Source organism: Caenorhabditis remanei, chromosome IV (assembly GCF_010183535.1).
Source record: "Caenorhabditis remanei strain PX506 chromosome IV, whole genome shotgun sequence".
Taxonomy (NCBI): domain Eukaryota; kingdom Metazoa; phylum Nematoda; class Chromadorea; order Rhabditida; family Rhabditidae; genus Caenorhabditis; species Caenorhabditis remanei.
Window position 1 is genome coordinate 15,890,805 of NC_071331.1, and position 18,317 is coordinate 15,909,121.

An 18,317-nucleotide genomic window follows, 5' to 3' on the forward strand; every position below is an offset into this window, starting at 1 on the left:
TGACACTTCTACTCTCTTCTCCAAAAGTCTTCTCTTTTTTTGTGAATTCTCACACTTCATGTCTTTTGTAACAAGATATTCATTTATGTCCGTCTTCAATGATAACCACAATATCGCATCAGAGCGCGCAAAAATTGATAAACGCTGGTTCAATCATGTGAACTTTTTCCTCATCTTCGAAATTGATTTTCCTATGGGATCGTGTGCTAGCTGATAGAAAATAAACAAATTTCTATTTTGCTAGATTCCACTTCTCGTCGGAATTCGATTTCTCAATTTCATTTTTTTCTTTCTATCTGTCGTCTAAAACAGTTTCAAGATTCGTTTTTCAGTTTTCTCGCCTTGGTGTGGTTTCGTGGCGAGACCTACAAAAACTACTGGGCATGGTGGAGGCGGGTGGCGCACGACGCCACCGAATGACTCTCGAATCCGGAGATCACACACTTACGCTCTTCGCTTATAGAACTGGACCATTTAAAACGGTATGCCACAAGTATTGAAAATTGAGAAAATTATTTTTTAAACCGTTCTTAAATTTTAATCCGAATACCTTGATTTTCCAGGTTTTGTTCTATGTTCTAACATTTCTGACACTTGGAATATTTCGACTAATTCTTCACTGGAAACAAAAATGGGATGTCAAAGTGCGGATGGTGCCTTGTACTTTCGAATCAGCGGAATACATATATATTGTGTAAGTTGATATCTGAAATTTATTCCTTCAATTTGAGTATTTTAAGTGATAACCACAACGTCACCGAGTTACAACCTGTACTGCGGAAACCCAATGTAGTAAGTTTTTGTTCCTTTTAAAAAATCTTCAAAAAAGATTTTCTTAGATGATTCCTTCTGCAAATGGTGAAATGCAAAAATCGGCAGAACTACGATGGTTTGTGTTTCGGAAGTTGGAGTATATCTGGATAGATAATACGGATTCTGAAGAGACTGCTGATGAATCTGATTGCTGTTGGAAGACGTCTTTTGATATCGCCAATCAAATTCCTTGCCGATCACTATTATCTGTTTCTGAAGGTAACTCTGGATTGTCTTCTTCTGAAATCTCAAGACGATTGGAATTCTATGGAAGAAACGAAATCGTAGTTCAACTGCGTCCGATTTTGTATCTGCTTTTCATGGAGGTCATCACCCCATTCTACGTTTTTCAAATTTTCAGGTAGTTTCATATTTGTTTGATCACAATTATGTAGGATATTTCCAGTGTGACTGTTTGGTACAATGACGAATATGCATATTACGCATCGCTTATTGTGGTTCTTTCACTTGCATCAATTGTTATGGATGTTTATCAAATTAGATCACAAGAAATACGGTAAGAGTAAGATTTACATATCAATTTCATCATGAAGTTTCAGTCTTCGAAGTATGGTTCATTCTACAGAAAGTGTTGAAGTGATACGAGATGGAAAAGAAATGACAATAGGAAGTGATCAAGTAAGATGACAAGTTTCATTGAATTTTGCTCAAACATCTGAATTACCAAAATGTTTCTCTTATTTTTTAGTTGGTCCCGGGAGATATTCTTCTCATTCCACCGCACGGATGTCTGATGCAATGCGATTCAGTTCTAATGAATGGCACGGTAATAGTTAACGAAAGCGTGCTAACTGGAGAGTCTGTTCCTATTACCAAAGTGAGTACCATTTACGAATGTGTTCAATTCGTTGTCGTTGTGTTTTCAGGTTGCCCTTACTGATGAAACTCACGATTCCATATTCAATATTGAGAAAAACTCTAAAAATGTACTGTTCTGTGGAACTCAAGTTCTTCAAACACGTTTTTATCGAGGAAAGAAAGTGAAGGTAAGACGTCAGTACAAAATGAGAAATTACAATTTCTTTTTGCGATAAGAATCTCCACCAGTAGCTTTGTATTCTCCGCCAGTCGATCCCCCACCACCTCCTCCCGAGGATCCTCCGTGTGAGCCACGTGGTGGACATGGGCAGTATTCTCTATAAATCGAGAGTTAAAACTTCGTATGTTGAAAAGTTACACTTACGCATCGGGTCCTGGTCTTCCAAGTTTTCCTTCCTCTCCTGGTCCTCCATCTTGTCCCTGTGCTCCTTGTGGACCTGGTCCTCCTTGTGGTCCAGCATCTCCAGCTGGTCCTGTAGGTCCGTTGTGTCCTGGGGTTCCTTGTGGACCTGGATGCCCTTGTTCTCCTCTTTGTCCTTTTGGTCCTGGTCTTCCGATTGGTTTACGTCCATCAGCTCCTTTGTCTCCTGGAATTCCGTCTGGTCCCTTCTTTCCCTGGAAACCGTTTGGTCCAATTTCTCCAGGTTTTCCTGGGTCTCCGTCTTTTCCGGATTGACCTGGTTGTCCATCAGCGCCTTTCATACCACGTGCTCCTGGATGGCCCATTGGTCCAGGAGATCCTGGTGGTCCTTGTGGGCAATGGAAGCAAGTTCCAGTATTTTGAGCCTGTGGTTCTACGTCTAATGAATCGTGCCCTGGTTTTCCATCAACTCCAGGAACACCATTCGGTCCTGGAAGTCCCGGGAAACCTTTAGCACCCGGTGGTCCAGCTTTGCATTTGTTCTCGGCTTGACACTGACATGATTCAGGAGATGTTGGAGCGGGGCCTGCTGGAGCTTGTGGAGCGACATCATGAGCTGGAGCAGCTGATTCTTCGTATCCTCCAGGAGCGGGATAAGATGCTGCTGGTGGTGGAGCTTCTTTGTAATCTCCCTCATCATATGCTCCACGAGCTTGTCGTCTGGCATGGAACACAGATCCAAGAGCATTTGATTGAATATGCATTATTTCTCTCCACATGTCATCAAGGTCTTTCTGCAAAAATCAGAAAAAATATGAAAAAGTTGGTCAACTGAACTTACTCTAACTTCAACCATCTGTTCATCTAGTTCTGTCCAGTAGTCTTGAACATTTTGATAGACCGTGGATAAAACGAAAAGACATGAAAGTAGTGCAATAGCTGAAAGACTACTCGCTACAAATGTAGCTGACGACAATTGCATTGTTTGCAGAATCGGAGAAATTTAACTCTGAGAACATTCCCTTCTTTTCCCTTTTTATACTAACTTTCGGACACACTAGTGACCTGATTACTGACAAGTTGTAACCGGTTTCTCCTTTTATCAATCAAATTAGGGAAAAAAGTGAAAGAAGGTGGCGGCAGGCTCGTAAAATCGGGAACGAGTAGTAAGTAGGTGATTAAATGGAACAGAGATAGTAGGATAATGGAATGAGGAGATAGACCGGATGATATGAAAAGCTTGATATGCATCTTCGTGAATAAATGGAAAAACAAAGTTGGAAGAAACATCTCAAGAATTTTTTAGTAGAACTACCAGACTTTCAAACTGAAATTCAATAAAAACTGAAATTCATAAACTGAAATATAAACTGAAATTCTATAAAAACTGAAATTCATAAACTGAAATTCAATAAAATCTGAAATATAAACTGAAATTCAATAAAAACTGAAATATAAACTGAAATTAAAGCACAAAAAAGTTTTCAGGCGATTGTTCTCCGAACTGCGTACTCAACCTTAAAAGGACAATTGGTTCGATCCATCATGTATCCGAAACCAGTGGATTTCAGATTCACCAAAGATCTGTTCAAGTTCATTCTATTCCTTGCATGCATTTCGGGATGCGGATTTCTCTATACAATAGTCGTGATGATTATGCGTGGAAACACACTTCGTCGTATTATTGTTCGGTCTCTTGATATTATCACTATCACAGTCCCTCCAGCACTTCCAGGTATCTCGATCTGGTCAAATTTGTATTCGATATATATATTAATTTTCAGCCGCAATGTCTGTCGGAATTATCAATGCTCAATTACGCCTGAAGAAGAAACAAATTTTCTGTATTTCACCATCCACTATCAACACTTGCGGAGCAATCAATGTGGTTTGCTTCGACAAAACGGGTACACTAACCGAAGATGGGCTCGATTTTCATGTGGTTCGGCCGGTTAAAAAAACAAAAGAATCAACAGGCGAGGAAAATACAGCAACTGGACCCGATGTGATTGATTTCATGGAGGAGATGACAGAACTCACAAGCCGAGAAGGGCTGCCTTACGACGGAGATTTGGTTAAAGCTATTGCTACTTGTCATTCCCTTACAAGGTTATTCAAAATCACTTTTTGTTATCATCTCCAAATGAATGTTTTTCAGAATCAACGGAGTACTTCACGGTGATCCACTAGACCTGATCTTGTTTCAAAAAACAGGATGGACAATGGAAGAAGGTGAAGGAGATATTGAAGAAGAAACTCTACGGTTCGATAATGTTCAACCATCTATAATCAAACCATCGGACGACACAACAGCCGAGTATTCTGTTATAAGGCAGTTCACATTCTCATCATCTCTTCAAAGAATGTCTGTAATTGTTTTCGATCCACGAGAAGATCGACCTGATAATATGATGCTCTATTCAAAAGGAAGTCCAGAAATGATTCTATCTCTTTGTGATCCAACGACTGTTCCACCAGATTATTTGGTAAGTTATCAGTTTATGAAAGCATTTTAAACGTTTTCGAAACTTTTCTGTTTCTTTTTTTTATTCCGTGTTCCGTTTTTAGACACAAGTGAATGCTTACGCTCAGCACGGTTTCCGCCTGATTGCTGTCGCTCGTCGTCCTCTGGACATGAATTTCAATAAAGCATCGAAAGTAAAACGAGATTCAGTAGAATGTGATCTAGAAATGCTTGGACTGATTGTGATGGAAAATCGAGTGAAACCCGTAACACTGGGAGTGATCAATCAGCTGAATCGAGCCAATATCCGAACTGTGATGGTAACTGGAGATAATCTATTGACTGGACTTTCTGTTGCTCGTGAATGTGGAATCATAAGACCATCAAAACGTGCATTTTTGGTTGAGCATGTTCCTGGAGAGCTCGATGAACACGGAAGAACAAAGCTTGTCATTAAACAGGTAAATATATCAATTATATTCTCGATAAATATACAAACGATTTTTTTCAGTCAGTTTCCTCATCCGACGATGTAATAGAGGACGATGAATCGGTATCCGTTTCAATGTGCTCTTCGACTTGGAAAGGATCATCTGAGAATGACGGTTTCTCTCCAACAAATACAGAAATTGAAATGCCGAATCCAGTGACATCTGAAAATCTCGGTCATCTGATTGCTAGCAGTTATCACTTGGCTATTTCCGGTCCAACATTTGCAGTGGTTGTTCATGAATATCCTGAACTCGTAGATCAACTATGTTGCGTCTGTGACGTATTCGCTAGAATGGCACCCGATCAAAAACAATTACTTGTCGAACAACTACAGCAAGTCGACTATACGGTGGCAATGTGCGGAGATGGTGCCAATGATTGTGCAGCTTTAAAAGCGGCTCATGCAGGAATTTCACTCTCTGACGCTGAAGCATCTATCGCTGCTCCGTTCACTTCTAGGGTTCCTGATATTCGTTGTGTGCCAACAGTAATCAGTGAAGGACGCGCCGCTCTTGTCACATCATTCGGTATTTTCAAATACATGGCAGGATACTCGCTGACTCAGTTCGTTACTGTGATGCATTTGTACTGGATTAGTAATATTCTTACTGATGGACAGGTTTGTTTGAACAACCAAATAGGGGGTGTTACAACGAAATAATTCCAGTTCATGTTCATCGATATGTTCCTGATCACAATTTTCGCTCTTCTCTTCGGTAACACTCCAGCCTTCCATCGCCTGGCTCATACATCACCGCCGACTCGTCTTCTTTCGATTGCTTCTATGACTTCTGTTGTCGGACAGCTCATCATTATTGGATTCGTTCAGTCTGTTGTTTTCTTCGCCACGTCACAACAATCATGGTTTGTTGCTTATCAACCGCCAGTTGGAGATGAGCAAGAAGATAAACGAAGTATGCAAGGAACCGCACTTTTTAGTGTTTCAATGTTTCAATACATCATTCTTGCTCTCGTCTATTCAAAGGGACCGCCATATCGAGGCAATTTATGGTCGAATAAACCAATGTGTGCATTAACAATAATCTCCACGTTGGTAAGTGTTCAGGATCCTATTCAGTTTTTTCATCATCTTTACTTTCAGTTGTGTCTCTACATCGTCTTATGTCCACATGAGTTTGTTCAAACAGCACTTGGCAATGTCGAACTTCCCGATTTATATTTCCGTATTTTTATCATCATTCTTGCCGGTGTGAATGCATTCATTTCATACGGGTTTGAGACTTTTTTCGTCGATTTCTTCTTGTTGGGATACTGGGAACGGTAGGTTCAGTTTTCTGTGTTCAGATAAGTATATTATATTTCTCCAGATACAAAAAGAAGCGAAGCATTGAAACCATCGTCGATTATGTGCCGACAGCAAACTCTGATCATATCCGTCGTCCTTCCACAAATGGAATTCCGTCTTCCAGAACTGAAACAACATTGCTTTCATCCGAAGGCCAACAACTTCATATGACAAAGGCTTCGAAAGGAACTGAAACGTCCGTATCTTCTTTATTAAATCACGAATTATCGAGTATCTTTTTTTTACAGCCAACAGTCAAGCGCTCTCTTCGAACGAATTATTTCTCGAATTGGAAGCGAACCGGCTTGGATTATTTCACCTATTCCACCGAAAATTTCCCAAGAATCGCCCGAACCCGAAAATCTTGACCGCACTTTTTAGGATCACTTCATTTATAGATGTTGAATTTTAATAATTTTCCATTTTTATTGATTGTTTTTTGTTGATTTTTTATGTTTTTAAGTGACGTTTTGAGAAACATTCCCCATGACTTTTCCTCTAATTTCTACATTTTGAACCGCTTGCTTTATCCGTTTACCGCATTTCTCCGCCCCGTTTATCTTGTTTTCGTTTCGGGACACTTTCGCATATTCTTTTTTAATGCTCAATTGCTCTCCCGTGTCGAGAAGTTTTAAAAGTTTCCTTATTGTTTTATTGTGAAGGAGTAGACAAAAAATACATTTTTCGTTTCTTCTTCTTTTTCCAAAGCTGACTAACTCTAACTAACAATGTGACGCACCCGGAAAACATGAGCAGAGTTTAAAATTGATACCAGATGGAAAATTGGAAGAGAACTAGAACATTCGACTCGACCTTTCGACTTTCAAGAAGATATTTAGGACGGAAATTCACGAGTTTTCAAGGATTTCGATGGAGGATCCGAGACTCTGATGTTGGATCGAACATTCCAATTTTCTTTTGGCAATTCCAATTCTTAATACTCTGACCTGATTTCTACAGTAATCCTATTCGTATTATTTGAAGATAGATATGGAAACACATCACTCAAATTTATTTCAGCCGCGAGGCAGAGCATTTTTTTTTTGTTAAATGGGAATTATCGAAATCTGAAACACTAGAAATTCTGACGAATCGTGTGTAATATTTTCTCCGTTTTCTCTTCTTTGTGTTGATCATAAAATGGTTGTTCACCAGAAACTCTCCGAAGAATCCGGATTAATTCCCCCCAATAAAATGCTCGGAGACAGATGGTTGTAGGCAGTGAGAAGATCGTAAAATGGTGTCGAATAGGTGTCTTTCGATCCAACATTTCCCCCTTCACATCAACTTTCTCTTTTCTTTTTCTACTTCATTTCTCAAAATGATTCATAATTTTAAAGATCTCCCTTAACTTCGATCATTTTCTCGATTCACCATATTGACTATTTTCAATTCGTTTCTCCCATTTTCCCATTTTGACGTTTTCTATTTGCATACCGAAGACATCTTCTTCTTCGTCTTTTCTGAATAGATCCACGGGCCATAAAGCATGAATTGAAGGGAAGAGAGGAAAGAGATACCAACATCCAGTAGCATTGATTCGACCTTCGAATTCTCCAAACACATTTACAATACTCTTCTTTTTCCCCTTTTTCTTTCCTATTTTTTTGATTCGGTCGGGTTACTGTAACTGAATTTCAGAATTACAGTCTTAGATTCAAACTTTTTTACGATTCACAGAAATTTTATTTACGATGGTTTCGAAGTTGCTTCCATTTTCTGAAAAGAAAGTACAATCAAAGTTCGTTCCTTTCCATAAGTTAAACAAAAAATGTAAATTGTGGGCGGAGCTAAACTTTCATATGATATAACAGTAAATTAGGTGATTGGATCTGAAAATGAAGTTTCAAAAGATCATCAACTCGATTTCCTTCCACTTCGAAATTCTGATTACTAAGATTATTTCCATACATTCACTCAAGCTGGGTCTCAATTAATGTCACCTGAAAGTATAATTTCAAGCAAGTATCTCCTATAGAGTGTCATTTCCAAACTAATCTGAAGCTGACAGTGGGAAGAGTTAAGACATGAGCTACTTTGTTATTTCCCTTATGAAGAGTTATTCTGATTCTTTTCCATTTATCTAATCTCAATTCGTTTTCCTAATCACTGATTTTCAGAAAATGAACTTTTTGATATTTCAAATCTTCCTTTTTGTTCTTCTTGTTTATGCTCAACACACTCCTCTTTCTGGAACGCAGTCATCGCCTCAAGTACCATATAACTGGTTGTAAGTCTAAAAAACATTCTTGAAATTATCATTCCCTGTTTCCTGCAGAACGGTGGCTTTTGTTGGCTCCAATGAGTATTTGCCACGCCCCCATTATCAATCATCGGATCGAGATCATTTCAAAGAATTGTGTCGTCGATTGGATGGATTGAATCCGAATCAACAAGCGATGTGCGCAGAAAATCCATTTTCAATTCCATTTGTTGCGAGAGGAGTTCGAGAAGCAATCAGAGAATGTGAGAATAAATTCAAATTTGAGAGGTTAGTGACAGTTGAAAGTGTCATGAGGAAACTTCAGAAATGTTTCAGATGGAATTGTTCTTCAAGAGATGAAGTAACTGAAACGAGACACGGAAAGTTTCAAGATATTCTCGGAAAAACTCTGAGATCAGGTAACTGAAATAACTGAATCCCTAGTAGAAACTCTTGTTTCAGCCAACAAAGAAGCCGCTTTCTTGAGTGCTATCATGGCAGCAAGCATCGTTCATTCAATCACAAAAGGATGTAATACTGGAAATCTGACTGAATGTGGATGTGACAGTAAACCAGGAATGCAGAGATATCAAGCTGATTCTGTAATTTCTTTTCTTATCAAATAATTATTTCTTTTTTGTTTTTCACAGGATTCTGCAATGAGTCGAGATCAGTTTTCATGGGGTGGATGTTCAGATAACGTTCCATATGGAATACGGTATGCAAGACGTTTTTTGGATGAATGGGAATCTCAACAATTCGACGAAACAAAAAATGTTGCGCATCTTGTCAGAAGACACAATAATTTCGTTGGAAGAGAGGTACCATCTTTCAATTTTATACATTTAATTTCTTTTGAATGCTTCAAGGCAATTGCTCAAAACATCCGTCGTCAATGTCGCTGTCATGGAGTCTCTGGTTCTTGTGAATTCAAAACATGTTGGCTTCAAATGCAGAAGTTCTCTCAAGTGTCAGATCTTCTCAAAAAGCGATACGATCATTTCGCAGTCCAGGTCGAGCTCGAAGATGTAATGATACAGTAGTCAATGTCATCAATTAGGAAAATGACATTCGTAGCATAACACATAGGAAATTAGATGAAAATTGAAATGAATTTGGAAATAATTTCAGGTGACACGAAAAGCGAATAAAAGATTACGAAGAAAGGAACGAACGGAGAGAAAGATACCATTAAGAGGAAACGAAATGGCATATGTTCATCGTTCACCTTCTTATTGTGAGAAGAATTTAACTGCAGGTAGAATAGCCAATGAAACGAGTTTCTGTAGATGACTGAAATATTACAGGAATTCTCGGAACAGCTGGTCGTGAATGTATTCATAATTCGTACAGTTCTGAAAGTTGTGACTTGTTATGTTGTGGTAGAGGGTATAATACAAGATTGGAGGTAAGTTTTCTATCTGATCGATTGAAATCTAGGTTGATCCAGTCAGAATCGCAACTGTGTCCATCCCAGAAAGTATATAGTTTCAGTAACAAGTTAGAGATCCCAACAAATACTAGAATCTTAAAAAGAACCTGTTCAAGTTACCTAATTTTAAGTTTACTAATTCCTCTTTAATGCACCCAGCCAATTGCAACTATTTTGACTTTTAGTGACGGCAGCTTCGAACTTGTAATCATATTTCTTGTAATTTAGCTCCGAAACACATACATTTGAAATTCGAGAATAAGGAACAAAAGCATATTATTTCCGGCCGGATTTCTACCTATCCATACTCACCTAATTTCAATGATTTCAGATTCGTCAAACTCAATGCGAGTGTAAATTCGTTTGGTGTTGTGAAGTGAAATGTAAAACATGTACAGAAGAAGTGGCAGTTCATACATGCAAATAAAGTGAAAGAGTAATCTGAAAAAGACGTTCCAGGTGACACCACCCACATCAATAAATATATAAATGCATTTATTTCAGACTCTTTTCTCCCTCCTTCCTGGCATCAACAACACTCCAAACACATTGGGAGAAGAGAAAATACTTTGATTTTTGACAACGAACATTTATTTTTTGGACGGGGGAAACGCTTGAGTTCTTGTTTAAGTTCAAATTTTTCTTTTCGAATTTGAACTTTTTCTAGCTAAATATTTTTCCATACTTTTTTAAATTTACGAAGAAGGATCACAGGAGTTTGAGACTGGCGTTCAGAATAAATTGAGAAGATGTCAACATATATTGAATACCAGTCCTCTATATTCTTTTGATCCTTTTCCATCTCTCTCAAATATAGTAGTTTTGCTCTCGATTACGGGTTTCTTGCCACGTCACCAATCCTTCTCTGCTTTTCCCTATTTTACAAACACTTTTTGGATTATCTATCTTATTATCAATATATCTTCTCCAAAGACTCCGCCCACTTTTTATGTTAATCTAATCCTTCCTTTCACCACGACTCTCCCCTTTTCAATTTGTTTGTCCAGTTATTTTTTGGCTTCTCCTCCTTCCGTTTTCTTCTCATTTTCCTTTTTCTACTGAATCCCGGCTTTGGGACGAACTAATTAATTCTGAGAACATTTGCTCTCTTATTTTTCTTCTGTCTTTTTGTATTTTATGTTTTAGATAAATTCGCTTTTATGGAGTCGTTTCAACACTATGTACATTGAGACCAAAGAATATTTCGAAGGGATGATTTTAATACTCATAGAAGTTCAGGTTACTAGAAAAACTTGTGAGAAGTAATCCCATATTACAAATTGTCTGACTGGTATTAGTATTAAAAATATATTTTAGAAAATAAATGAAATCATAAACTATTCAGTTTAAAACCAGAGGACACAGTAGAACAGATCTCGATTGATCTGCGTCCAATTGGAACTTCATTCCACGTGTTTCTAAATTGTGTACAACCAGAAACTCTACTTAATATTCTTCTAAATTTTCAAAGTTTTTCAAAAACAAGCCACTTGAAGCATGAATTCTTCTCCAGTATCAACCATAATTTAGTTTTTTCTTTGCTCGAATCAACTTTGATTCTAATTGAATTCAATGCAAAACTTCCATTGATTCGACTGAAAACTACCTTCAAATAAAATTAAGATCATAGATTATTGAGCAATTTTATGAGATTGGTAGGTCATCAGTAGACACAAAATAACCGGAAAACCGACTGGAAAACAATTACGCATCGGTAATCTTTTCAGTGCCAATTCAATTTGTTGCGCATTTCCTTTTCTCTCTCCCTCCTGACACCTATCCACTCAATTCATTTCTCATTTTAATTTCCTGTCGGACGAGCTTAAAAGTGTTCTGGACTTGTGGCTCATGAGCCATCAGCGGAAAATAATGAACTTTTGGTTTTTGAGCATTTCAAACTTTCAGAACCTCTGAGGGATCTCTATGAAATGCATTTTGATCAACTTCAATCATATAAAGACTTTGGGATAAACTTTCCTGCCACTTTTGAGTTTTTTCTTGTTTTAACAAGAATTGTTATAAAAATCATTACATCTTCTCATTTCATTCCAATTCTTTTCAAACTGATATTAAAAAAAGTATCCGGGTTGACTGCTGAGCTTCATTGATTTTTATGAGCTCTTCAAAACATATGTATAACCAAGATAATAGTGGGGGAAAGCATAACGTAGATGATAATTGCATGGTGCATTCACGAGTTTACTCTTTTCAAAATGGTGCTGAAAAGGTATCCGATTTTGTAGGATTTCGTTGGGAAAAGTGCGGTTTTCGGTTGTGTTAAAGAAAGAAAAAGAATAAAAATGTTACAACTTTGCCTAGTTTTGAGTCTGTAGCAAAGAGTTGTCCACTACAAACTGGAGTTTTAGAGTTATTCCTCAAAATCTACTACACAGTCTCAAAAATGTATATTTTCAACTGAAAACTACACAACTTCTGATATTGCTTTCTTATCAGAAATCTTTACTTTAAAATGCCCTCTGCCATTCATAATATTGTTTTTGGTCTAGATAATTTTCCCTCTCCCCGTTCCAGACACTTCCTGTATACCAATTATTTTCATTCTAAAAAGACAAAGGACTCATTGATAAGTATTATTCACTTAAAGTCTTTGGATCTAAACAAAGAAACTTCCTTTTTTTTGTTTGACGAAGAAAAACCTTCAAAAGGTGTGCAAAAACATCTTCCACTTCATCCGTAATCCCATAGAAATTGAGGGTTTGACATTGCGTGACTCAGCCAATCATACTATGAAAAGAGAGGATTTTCTTTTCTTTCTTTTTGCAGAAAATACACCTCACATGTACTTTTTTCTTGGAATAAGCTTCATTAAATGTCGGATACCAGATGATTGTCAACAACTTTCTCTCTCCTTTTTCCCCTAATCTTATCTCGTTTTTTTCGTACGATTTATGACCTCATTAGCTTTAAAATATGAACTTTACGCTTGGTATATTGAGAGAATATTTTCAGAACTTCAAGACTGAAATTCGAATTTTCCATGTGAATGGCGTTTACGAAGATAGCTTCAGCCATGGTGAGTGACTCTCTTGAGAACATTTTAATGATAGACGGATAACGTACAATTCTGAAAAAGAAAGAAGGGAGGAGATTTCATATTTGTTATTGTATTTTGTGAAAAACGGAGGAGAAAATACTACTCGAATTTTACCTGTTCAGCCCTCTTTTAACTGAAATTTCTGATATTTTTCGTTCAAAAACTATGGAAGAAATATCAATTGAAGTGTTGGATTATACAGAGGATCCGCCAGGAACAGTTATTTTATTTCCTTTTTTCTACTTTCAGCTGAAAATTAATTTTTCAGAAACCTATTTTCGATCGAATTGTTGAGGCGAAAGAGACTGCTTCGAAGCATGCATCTCTCTTTATAATTCATCTCTGGATCTATGCTTTGGTTGGATTCACGGTACTTCATTTTCATTTTTTCTTATTTTCCTTCTGAAATTTCCATTTTTCAGATTGCTTTCATCTCATTGAGTTACTCTCATTCTGCTTGTTTTTCAATGATTTCCTCGGCTCATCTATTTAATTTACATTTCGCATTCAACGGATCCATATTTCTTGGCGCCGTTTTTCATTCAAATCTTTCTCGACGTCTTCCACTCAAATACGTTTTCATCACCTGTCTCATCTTGATATGTGCTTGTTTTTCCGCTCTAACACATGCTGCTCACGCTATTTTGCTCCTTTGTATCGTGTTTATCGTCTTCGGAACCGTTTTGGGAATTTCTTTGTCGGCTGTGACGTCGAATTTCGGAGTTGTATTTAAACAACAGAACTTTCTACTTGTACAGGTACGGTGGAAGAAACTAGATAGTTGGAATTAATGGGGAGAGAGAATGAGAACTTGAGGAGAGTCATAGATAGATTGTAACGTTCTCACGATGCCTTCTTTCAGCTTCTCCATCTAACTGGTGCAATTGGAGCAGTTGTTGCTGTAATGTTCTATCAATCAGCTCCTTCTGAACATCAAGATGATTGTAACTCCAAAAGAAATCCAGTTTTACCAACAGGACCACATATTCCAAGTCTTGAAAAGTTCTATTTGAATCCATCTCTTCGTCCAGATTATATCTATTATGCAACTGCAATTCTACAAATTCCTTTGATCATTTTATGTATCAAAACAGAGTTCAATGTTACAATGAAGACATCAATTTCAATTAGAAGAACTGAATATGATGATATAGAACACAACAATAATAATCACCACGAAAATTGTCAAAGTAAGTTTTTCTCCTTCTTTCCACGTTTGATCTCTGGAATTCTGACTCTCAAACTAATAAGAAAGAATCCTTAGTATTCTGGAAACTACTTTATCCTTTTCCTCCAACTTCCTCTTCAGGTATCACACAACAAAGTGACGTAAGCAGTCTGAAATTGGTTCTATTGTGTTCTGTAGTTGCTTCAATCGCCAACATAATGTACACATTATTCCCATTTCTGATTCTTGCTCAACCATCTGCTTCTATTTTCTATTATCAACTCTTTGCGGTAAGCTGATGACGTCTGAAATACTATGATTCAACATTTAAATTTCAGATATTCTTCATGTGGGGTCGAGGAGCTTCTCTTCTTTTTTCAGATTATATGGCTCCATACTTTTTGGTTGGAGTCTCGATTGTGAGTTCCAAAAGATAATAGACTATCATATTCAAAGCACTTTTCAGTTTGGCTGTGGAATCGGATGTTGTTGCATTGCTTCTGAACAGTTTCTACTCGTCGGATCAATCATTTTCGGATTCTTTTTGGCTCCTCTCCTCCCTGCGTTGGTGATTTACATTAATCAGAGTCTATCATTGAAGTGTAATGATCATTCTGTACACCAGTCATCTGATCGAGACTGTTTCAGCCAACAACACGTTCACATTGCTCTCTGGACATTGCTCCGGTCACTTGATTTTTCCTCTTCTTCTCACTCTAACAACTTCATCAAATTCACGGCTTTTTATCGCGTTCAACTTTGTTGCAATTGTAATTTTGGTTATCATTTTAGTATCTATTTTGAGTCTTCATGCTCAAATTGAGAGAATGCAAGGTATGGTTTCATTGGTATTAGACACGACTCATTCCACTATTTTCAGCATCTCAAAGTGGCCTGAATCTCTTTGTTTCTCGTTTCCTATCCGGAGAGTCTCTTCTTAAAAGAACTCGATCAATCCGTCCTCTGATCTCACGTCTCCGTCCGAATTCCTACAGAAGATTTGCTAATCGAAGAGGACTCAATACAAGAAGTCCTTCACCAGCAGTCCCACATTCAACTGAAGTTTCTGTTGGTCCAGATGAGTTGAGTCGGTTGAATGAACCGAAAGAAATCAGATCTGGATCAATGCTGATGCCAACAAGGGTATAATAATTCCGGATTTGTCTCTTTGATCTCATTTGATTGTAAATATGTATTTTGAATAAAAAATAAATCATTATTTGGTCAAGTTTTATTTCCAGTTATTGGAAGAGACAGTGAATAATGAAGATCAGTTGCTACAACCGAATTCTTTTAGGCAGCTTTTGCTTGAACATGCTCTGCCATATTCTGCAATTGTTTCAGATTCATGGCATATCCAACAAAGTAGTCATCAACAAGATATGGAAGATTGTTTTCTCGACACCATTCCTTCACATATTTCATGCATGTATTCAGATTGCAACGTGGCATCGTTGGGAACAAATGATGCTCGATCTGAAATTAAATATTGTATATTGAAACAATAATAGTTTCAAAAGTACCTGGTAGTTGAGTCCGCCCCAAAGCCAGTCGATGAATGGAGATGGAGTCATGTTTCGAGTTGTAAGAATTTGGAGAGCAGCGAAGTTGTTCATGATACGAGAGTTCGCTGAAATGAAATGACAGTAAGAATGGAATTCCCTCATTCTTCTCACCTGGATATTTGTCGACTGAATTATGGTTGAAAGTGACAACATGAGCAATCAGAAGACCACCTCCCAATTGAGAAATCAAAAAGTAGGCAACACGAATCGGCCAACTTGGAAGAAGGAACAACTGGTAGAATACCCACGCCCAGTGTCCAACAATTGTGGCTTGTTCCCAGAATGCATTTCGTTGATATACTTTGTACTCCATCTGATTTTCCCGGAATACCCATTGAACTGATTGAGATGTCCAAGAGAATCGAAGCATTGGGAGCATGGCGGTGAAGTAGAGATGTTGGTAGGGGACGATCTGAAAATTGATTTGTTGAATGAGTAAAACTCAAACGAAAAAGTACCTTGAGGATAGCTTTCTCGACGCTGGCTTTGTATTTGCAAAGATCAGATGGGATGAATGCGAAGAGTGGAGCCAGATCAATATCACCATCATGATCTATAATGTTCGTGGCGGCGTGGTGAGTGTTGTGCTGAAATATACTGCTCTCTTGAAATATTCAATCTAGTCATTTTCTTACTTTGTCCTTCCACCAATCTCTGGAGAATCCTTGGAGGAAGTTTCCGAAGAAAAGAGAGATGGTATCGTTGAGTGGACGGTTCTTTGTTGGTTGTTGGTGGCAGAATTCATGAGTGAGCCATCCGAATTGTTGCCAAGCCAGAGCCAAGACGCAGGCAGAAGTGATGTAGAATCCAAGATATTGTAAGTAGAAGGCGAAGAACATAATCGAGAGAGTGGTGACTGACTTGAAGACGAAGTACGATTCATTGGCTTCCATCAATCCATCGTCGTGAAGACGTTGACGGAGTTTCTCGAAAGACTCGACCATTTTCTTCTCCTGTTCGATGGAGATGTCGTACGTGGATACATTGATGTCCGTTTTATCCACTCTTGATTCAATCAGCTTGTCCAATTCCTCATTTGTTTCCGAGTGTTTCTTAAGAAGATCCAACTGTTTGTATGCTTGGGAAGATCCTTCATGGAATGCATGAAAGATGTGAGTGGCGTCTGCATTTCTGAAGCTCAGAAAGAATTTTAGAAAGACTGACAATTGGCTGAAAACTGTTACCTGTACTGTTCGATGACTGCACCTCCTGGATGCTTCTTCAAGAACTCCTCGCTGAGATAGAGCCAGCGTTGATCAAGCTGAAATTCCGTTTTTTTTTTGAAAATCTTGCTTTCTCGAATTCTTTCGATGTTCCCTTTCCCCACAAATATATCTGATCAGAGTATTTATTATTTGCAATTGCACTTTGCCCTATCTCTACACTTTTTCTTTGAGAAACATTGTGGATAATTGAGAGATCATTAGAGAAATGACCGATAAACGAGGAAATTCTAGAGAGAGTGTGGGAGACAATGAGACGCCGAAATACTGCGTTGTGGAGAACAATTGCAAAAAAGTGGTGTGATTTTTGAAGGAAATGGGTTGAAGAATGAGATATGAAGTTGAACGAGATGAGAAAAGGACAAGAGAAAAAAGAGTTTATACTTTGATTATAGGCTTCAAAAGGTTTTATTAGAGAATCAAGAGTTATAGACTTGATAGAAAAGGAAAGTAAGTGAAATGTTCTTTTGAACTTTCGATGAATATTGATAAGAGCGTGACAGATTACTGTACTTAATTGGAAGACGTATGTGGAATCATAATCGGAATCATGACATATATGGAATCGGTAATTAGACAAATTTGTAAAAACAGATGGTGGAATATTCATAAAATATATCGATTTTACGGGCAAGACCTATTTTTTTGAACCAAAGGAATCAGAAATATGACGTTTTATGTTGGGTGGAGACTAGTAGATTACACAATGAATTCAATACAAGTTGTCTACTGTATTTTCAAAATTTTAAATTTTCTTTCAGAACGCAGAAAAAGTTCATAGAATCTGATTGTTGGAAGTCCTTGAAGTATGAGCTACTTTCGAATATCCTTACGGAAGATCCAACCTACAGTATCCTTTTTCTATTTTCAAAGAACGCAAGAATAGGATACGCACTACTTTCAGACTAGATTCAACTTACAGTTTTCCACTATAAGAGTGATTCCCCCAATCAAATAAATCAACTATTTTAACTGACTCATAACAATAAACTAACCTTCATATGAAGCCCGGAGGCATCTCTGTTGACGACCATTTCAGGCGAGCGCCGGTCGTGAAAATGGCCGAAAAATGAAGTAGAGTCTCTCTATCTTTCTCTCCAATTCACTCTCGTTGTCTAACACTCTCTCCATATTCAACACTATTTCCTCATTGTGCCCCCAAAGAGACGAATGAAAGATAATGAAGAAGAAGAGAAAAAAGGTGAAAGTTCCACATTTAATTCCATAAAGTATTTTAGCAAAAAATGATCAGTCTCGTGAAAATAGTTGTAGTATTCACGTCTTGAGTGTTGTGTTTTTATCCGGAATTTTCTTCTTTTTGGAACCTGTAAAAAGAACAGAACCACAACATGCTTTGATAGAATAAAATAGCTTCATTTTTCACTAACCAACATA

The 18,317-nt window shown here is 37.6% G+C and overlaps 6 protein-coding genes across 6 annotated transcripts; 4 read left to right on the forward strand and 2 right to left on the reverse strand.

Moving 5' to 3' along the window:
• Positions 1-383: 383 nt before the first annotated feature.
• Positions 384-2,849, forward strand: GCK72_014426 (uncharacterized protein; the record flags this gene model as incomplete). The annotated part of the gene is made up of 9 exons (XM_053730281.1): positions 384-482; positions 564-694; positions 741-792; positions 840-1,174; positions 1,220-1,330; positions 1,374-1,452; positions 1,523-1,651; positions 1,701-1,820; positions 2,583-2,849. The coding sequence occupies 9 exons, from the start codon at positions 384-386 to the stop codon at positions 2,847-2,849; spliced, it is 1,323 nt and encodes a 440-aa protein (XP_053585053.1).
• On the reverse strand, positions 1,847-2,996 carry GCK72_014427 (uncharacterized protein; the record flags this gene model as incomplete). The annotated part of the gene is made up of 3 exons (XM_003102770.1): positions 1,847-1,970; positions 2,018-2,808; positions 2,856-2,996. The coding sequence occupies 3 exons, from the start codon at positions 2,994-2,996 to the stop codon at positions 1,847-1,849; spliced, it is 1,056 nt and encodes a 351-aa protein (XP_003102818.1).
• A 563-nt stretch (positions 2,997-3,559) lies between these two features.
• GCK72_014428 (uncharacterized protein) lies at positions 3,560-6,657 on the forward strand (the record flags this gene model as incomplete). Its single annotated transcript, XM_053730282.1, has 9 exons — positions 3,560-3,749; positions 3,799-4,123; positions 4,173-4,500; positions 4,583-4,939; positions 4,990-5,589; positions 5,638-6,024; positions 6,073-6,251; positions 6,299-6,472; positions 6,525-6,657. 9 exons carry the CDS (start codon positions 3,560-3,562, stop codon positions 6,655-6,657), a joined length of 2,673 nt encoding a protein of 890 aa, XP_053585054.1.
• Positions 6,658-8,399: 1,742 nt separating this feature from the next.
• Positions 8,400-10,338, forward strand: GCK72_014429 (uncharacterized protein; the record flags this gene model as incomplete). Its single annotated transcript, XM_003102789.2, has 9 exons — positions 8,400-8,506; positions 8,555-8,767; positions 8,816-8,898; positions 8,942-9,081; positions 9,130-9,300; positions 9,349-9,492; positions 9,611-9,737; positions 9,787-9,887; positions 10,243-10,338. The coding sequence occupies 9 exons, from the start codon at positions 8,400-8,402 to the stop codon at positions 10,336-10,338; spliced, it is 1,182 nt and encodes a 393-aa protein (XP_003102837.2).
• Positions 10,339-13,131: 2,793 nt separating this feature from the next.
• On the forward strand, positions 13,132-15,283 carry GCK72_014430 (uncharacterized protein; the record flags this gene model as incomplete). The annotated part of the gene is made up of 9 exons (XM_053730283.1): positions 13,132-13,185; positions 13,235-13,336; positions 13,389-13,724; positions 13,829-14,156; positions 14,276-14,424; positions 14,473-14,553; positions 14,601-14,736; positions 14,783-14,968; positions 15,015-15,283. 9 exons carry the CDS (start codon positions 13,132-13,134, stop codon positions 15,281-15,283), a joined length of 1,641 nt encoding a protein of 546 aa, XP_053585055.1.
• A 144-nt stretch (positions 15,284-15,427) lies between these two features.
• On the reverse strand, positions 15,428-17,956 carry GCK72_014431 (uncharacterized protein; the record flags this gene model as incomplete). The annotated part of the gene is made up of 7 exons (XM_003102723.2): positions 15,428-15,610; positions 15,658-15,764; positions 15,811-16,111; positions 16,158-16,286; positions 16,335-16,830; positions 16,884-16,960; positions 17,918-17,956. 7 exons carry the CDS (start codon positions 17,954-17,956, stop codon positions 15,428-15,430), a joined length of 1,332 nt encoding a protein of 443 aa, XP_003102771.2.
• Positions 17,957-18,317: the final 361 nt, after the last annotated feature.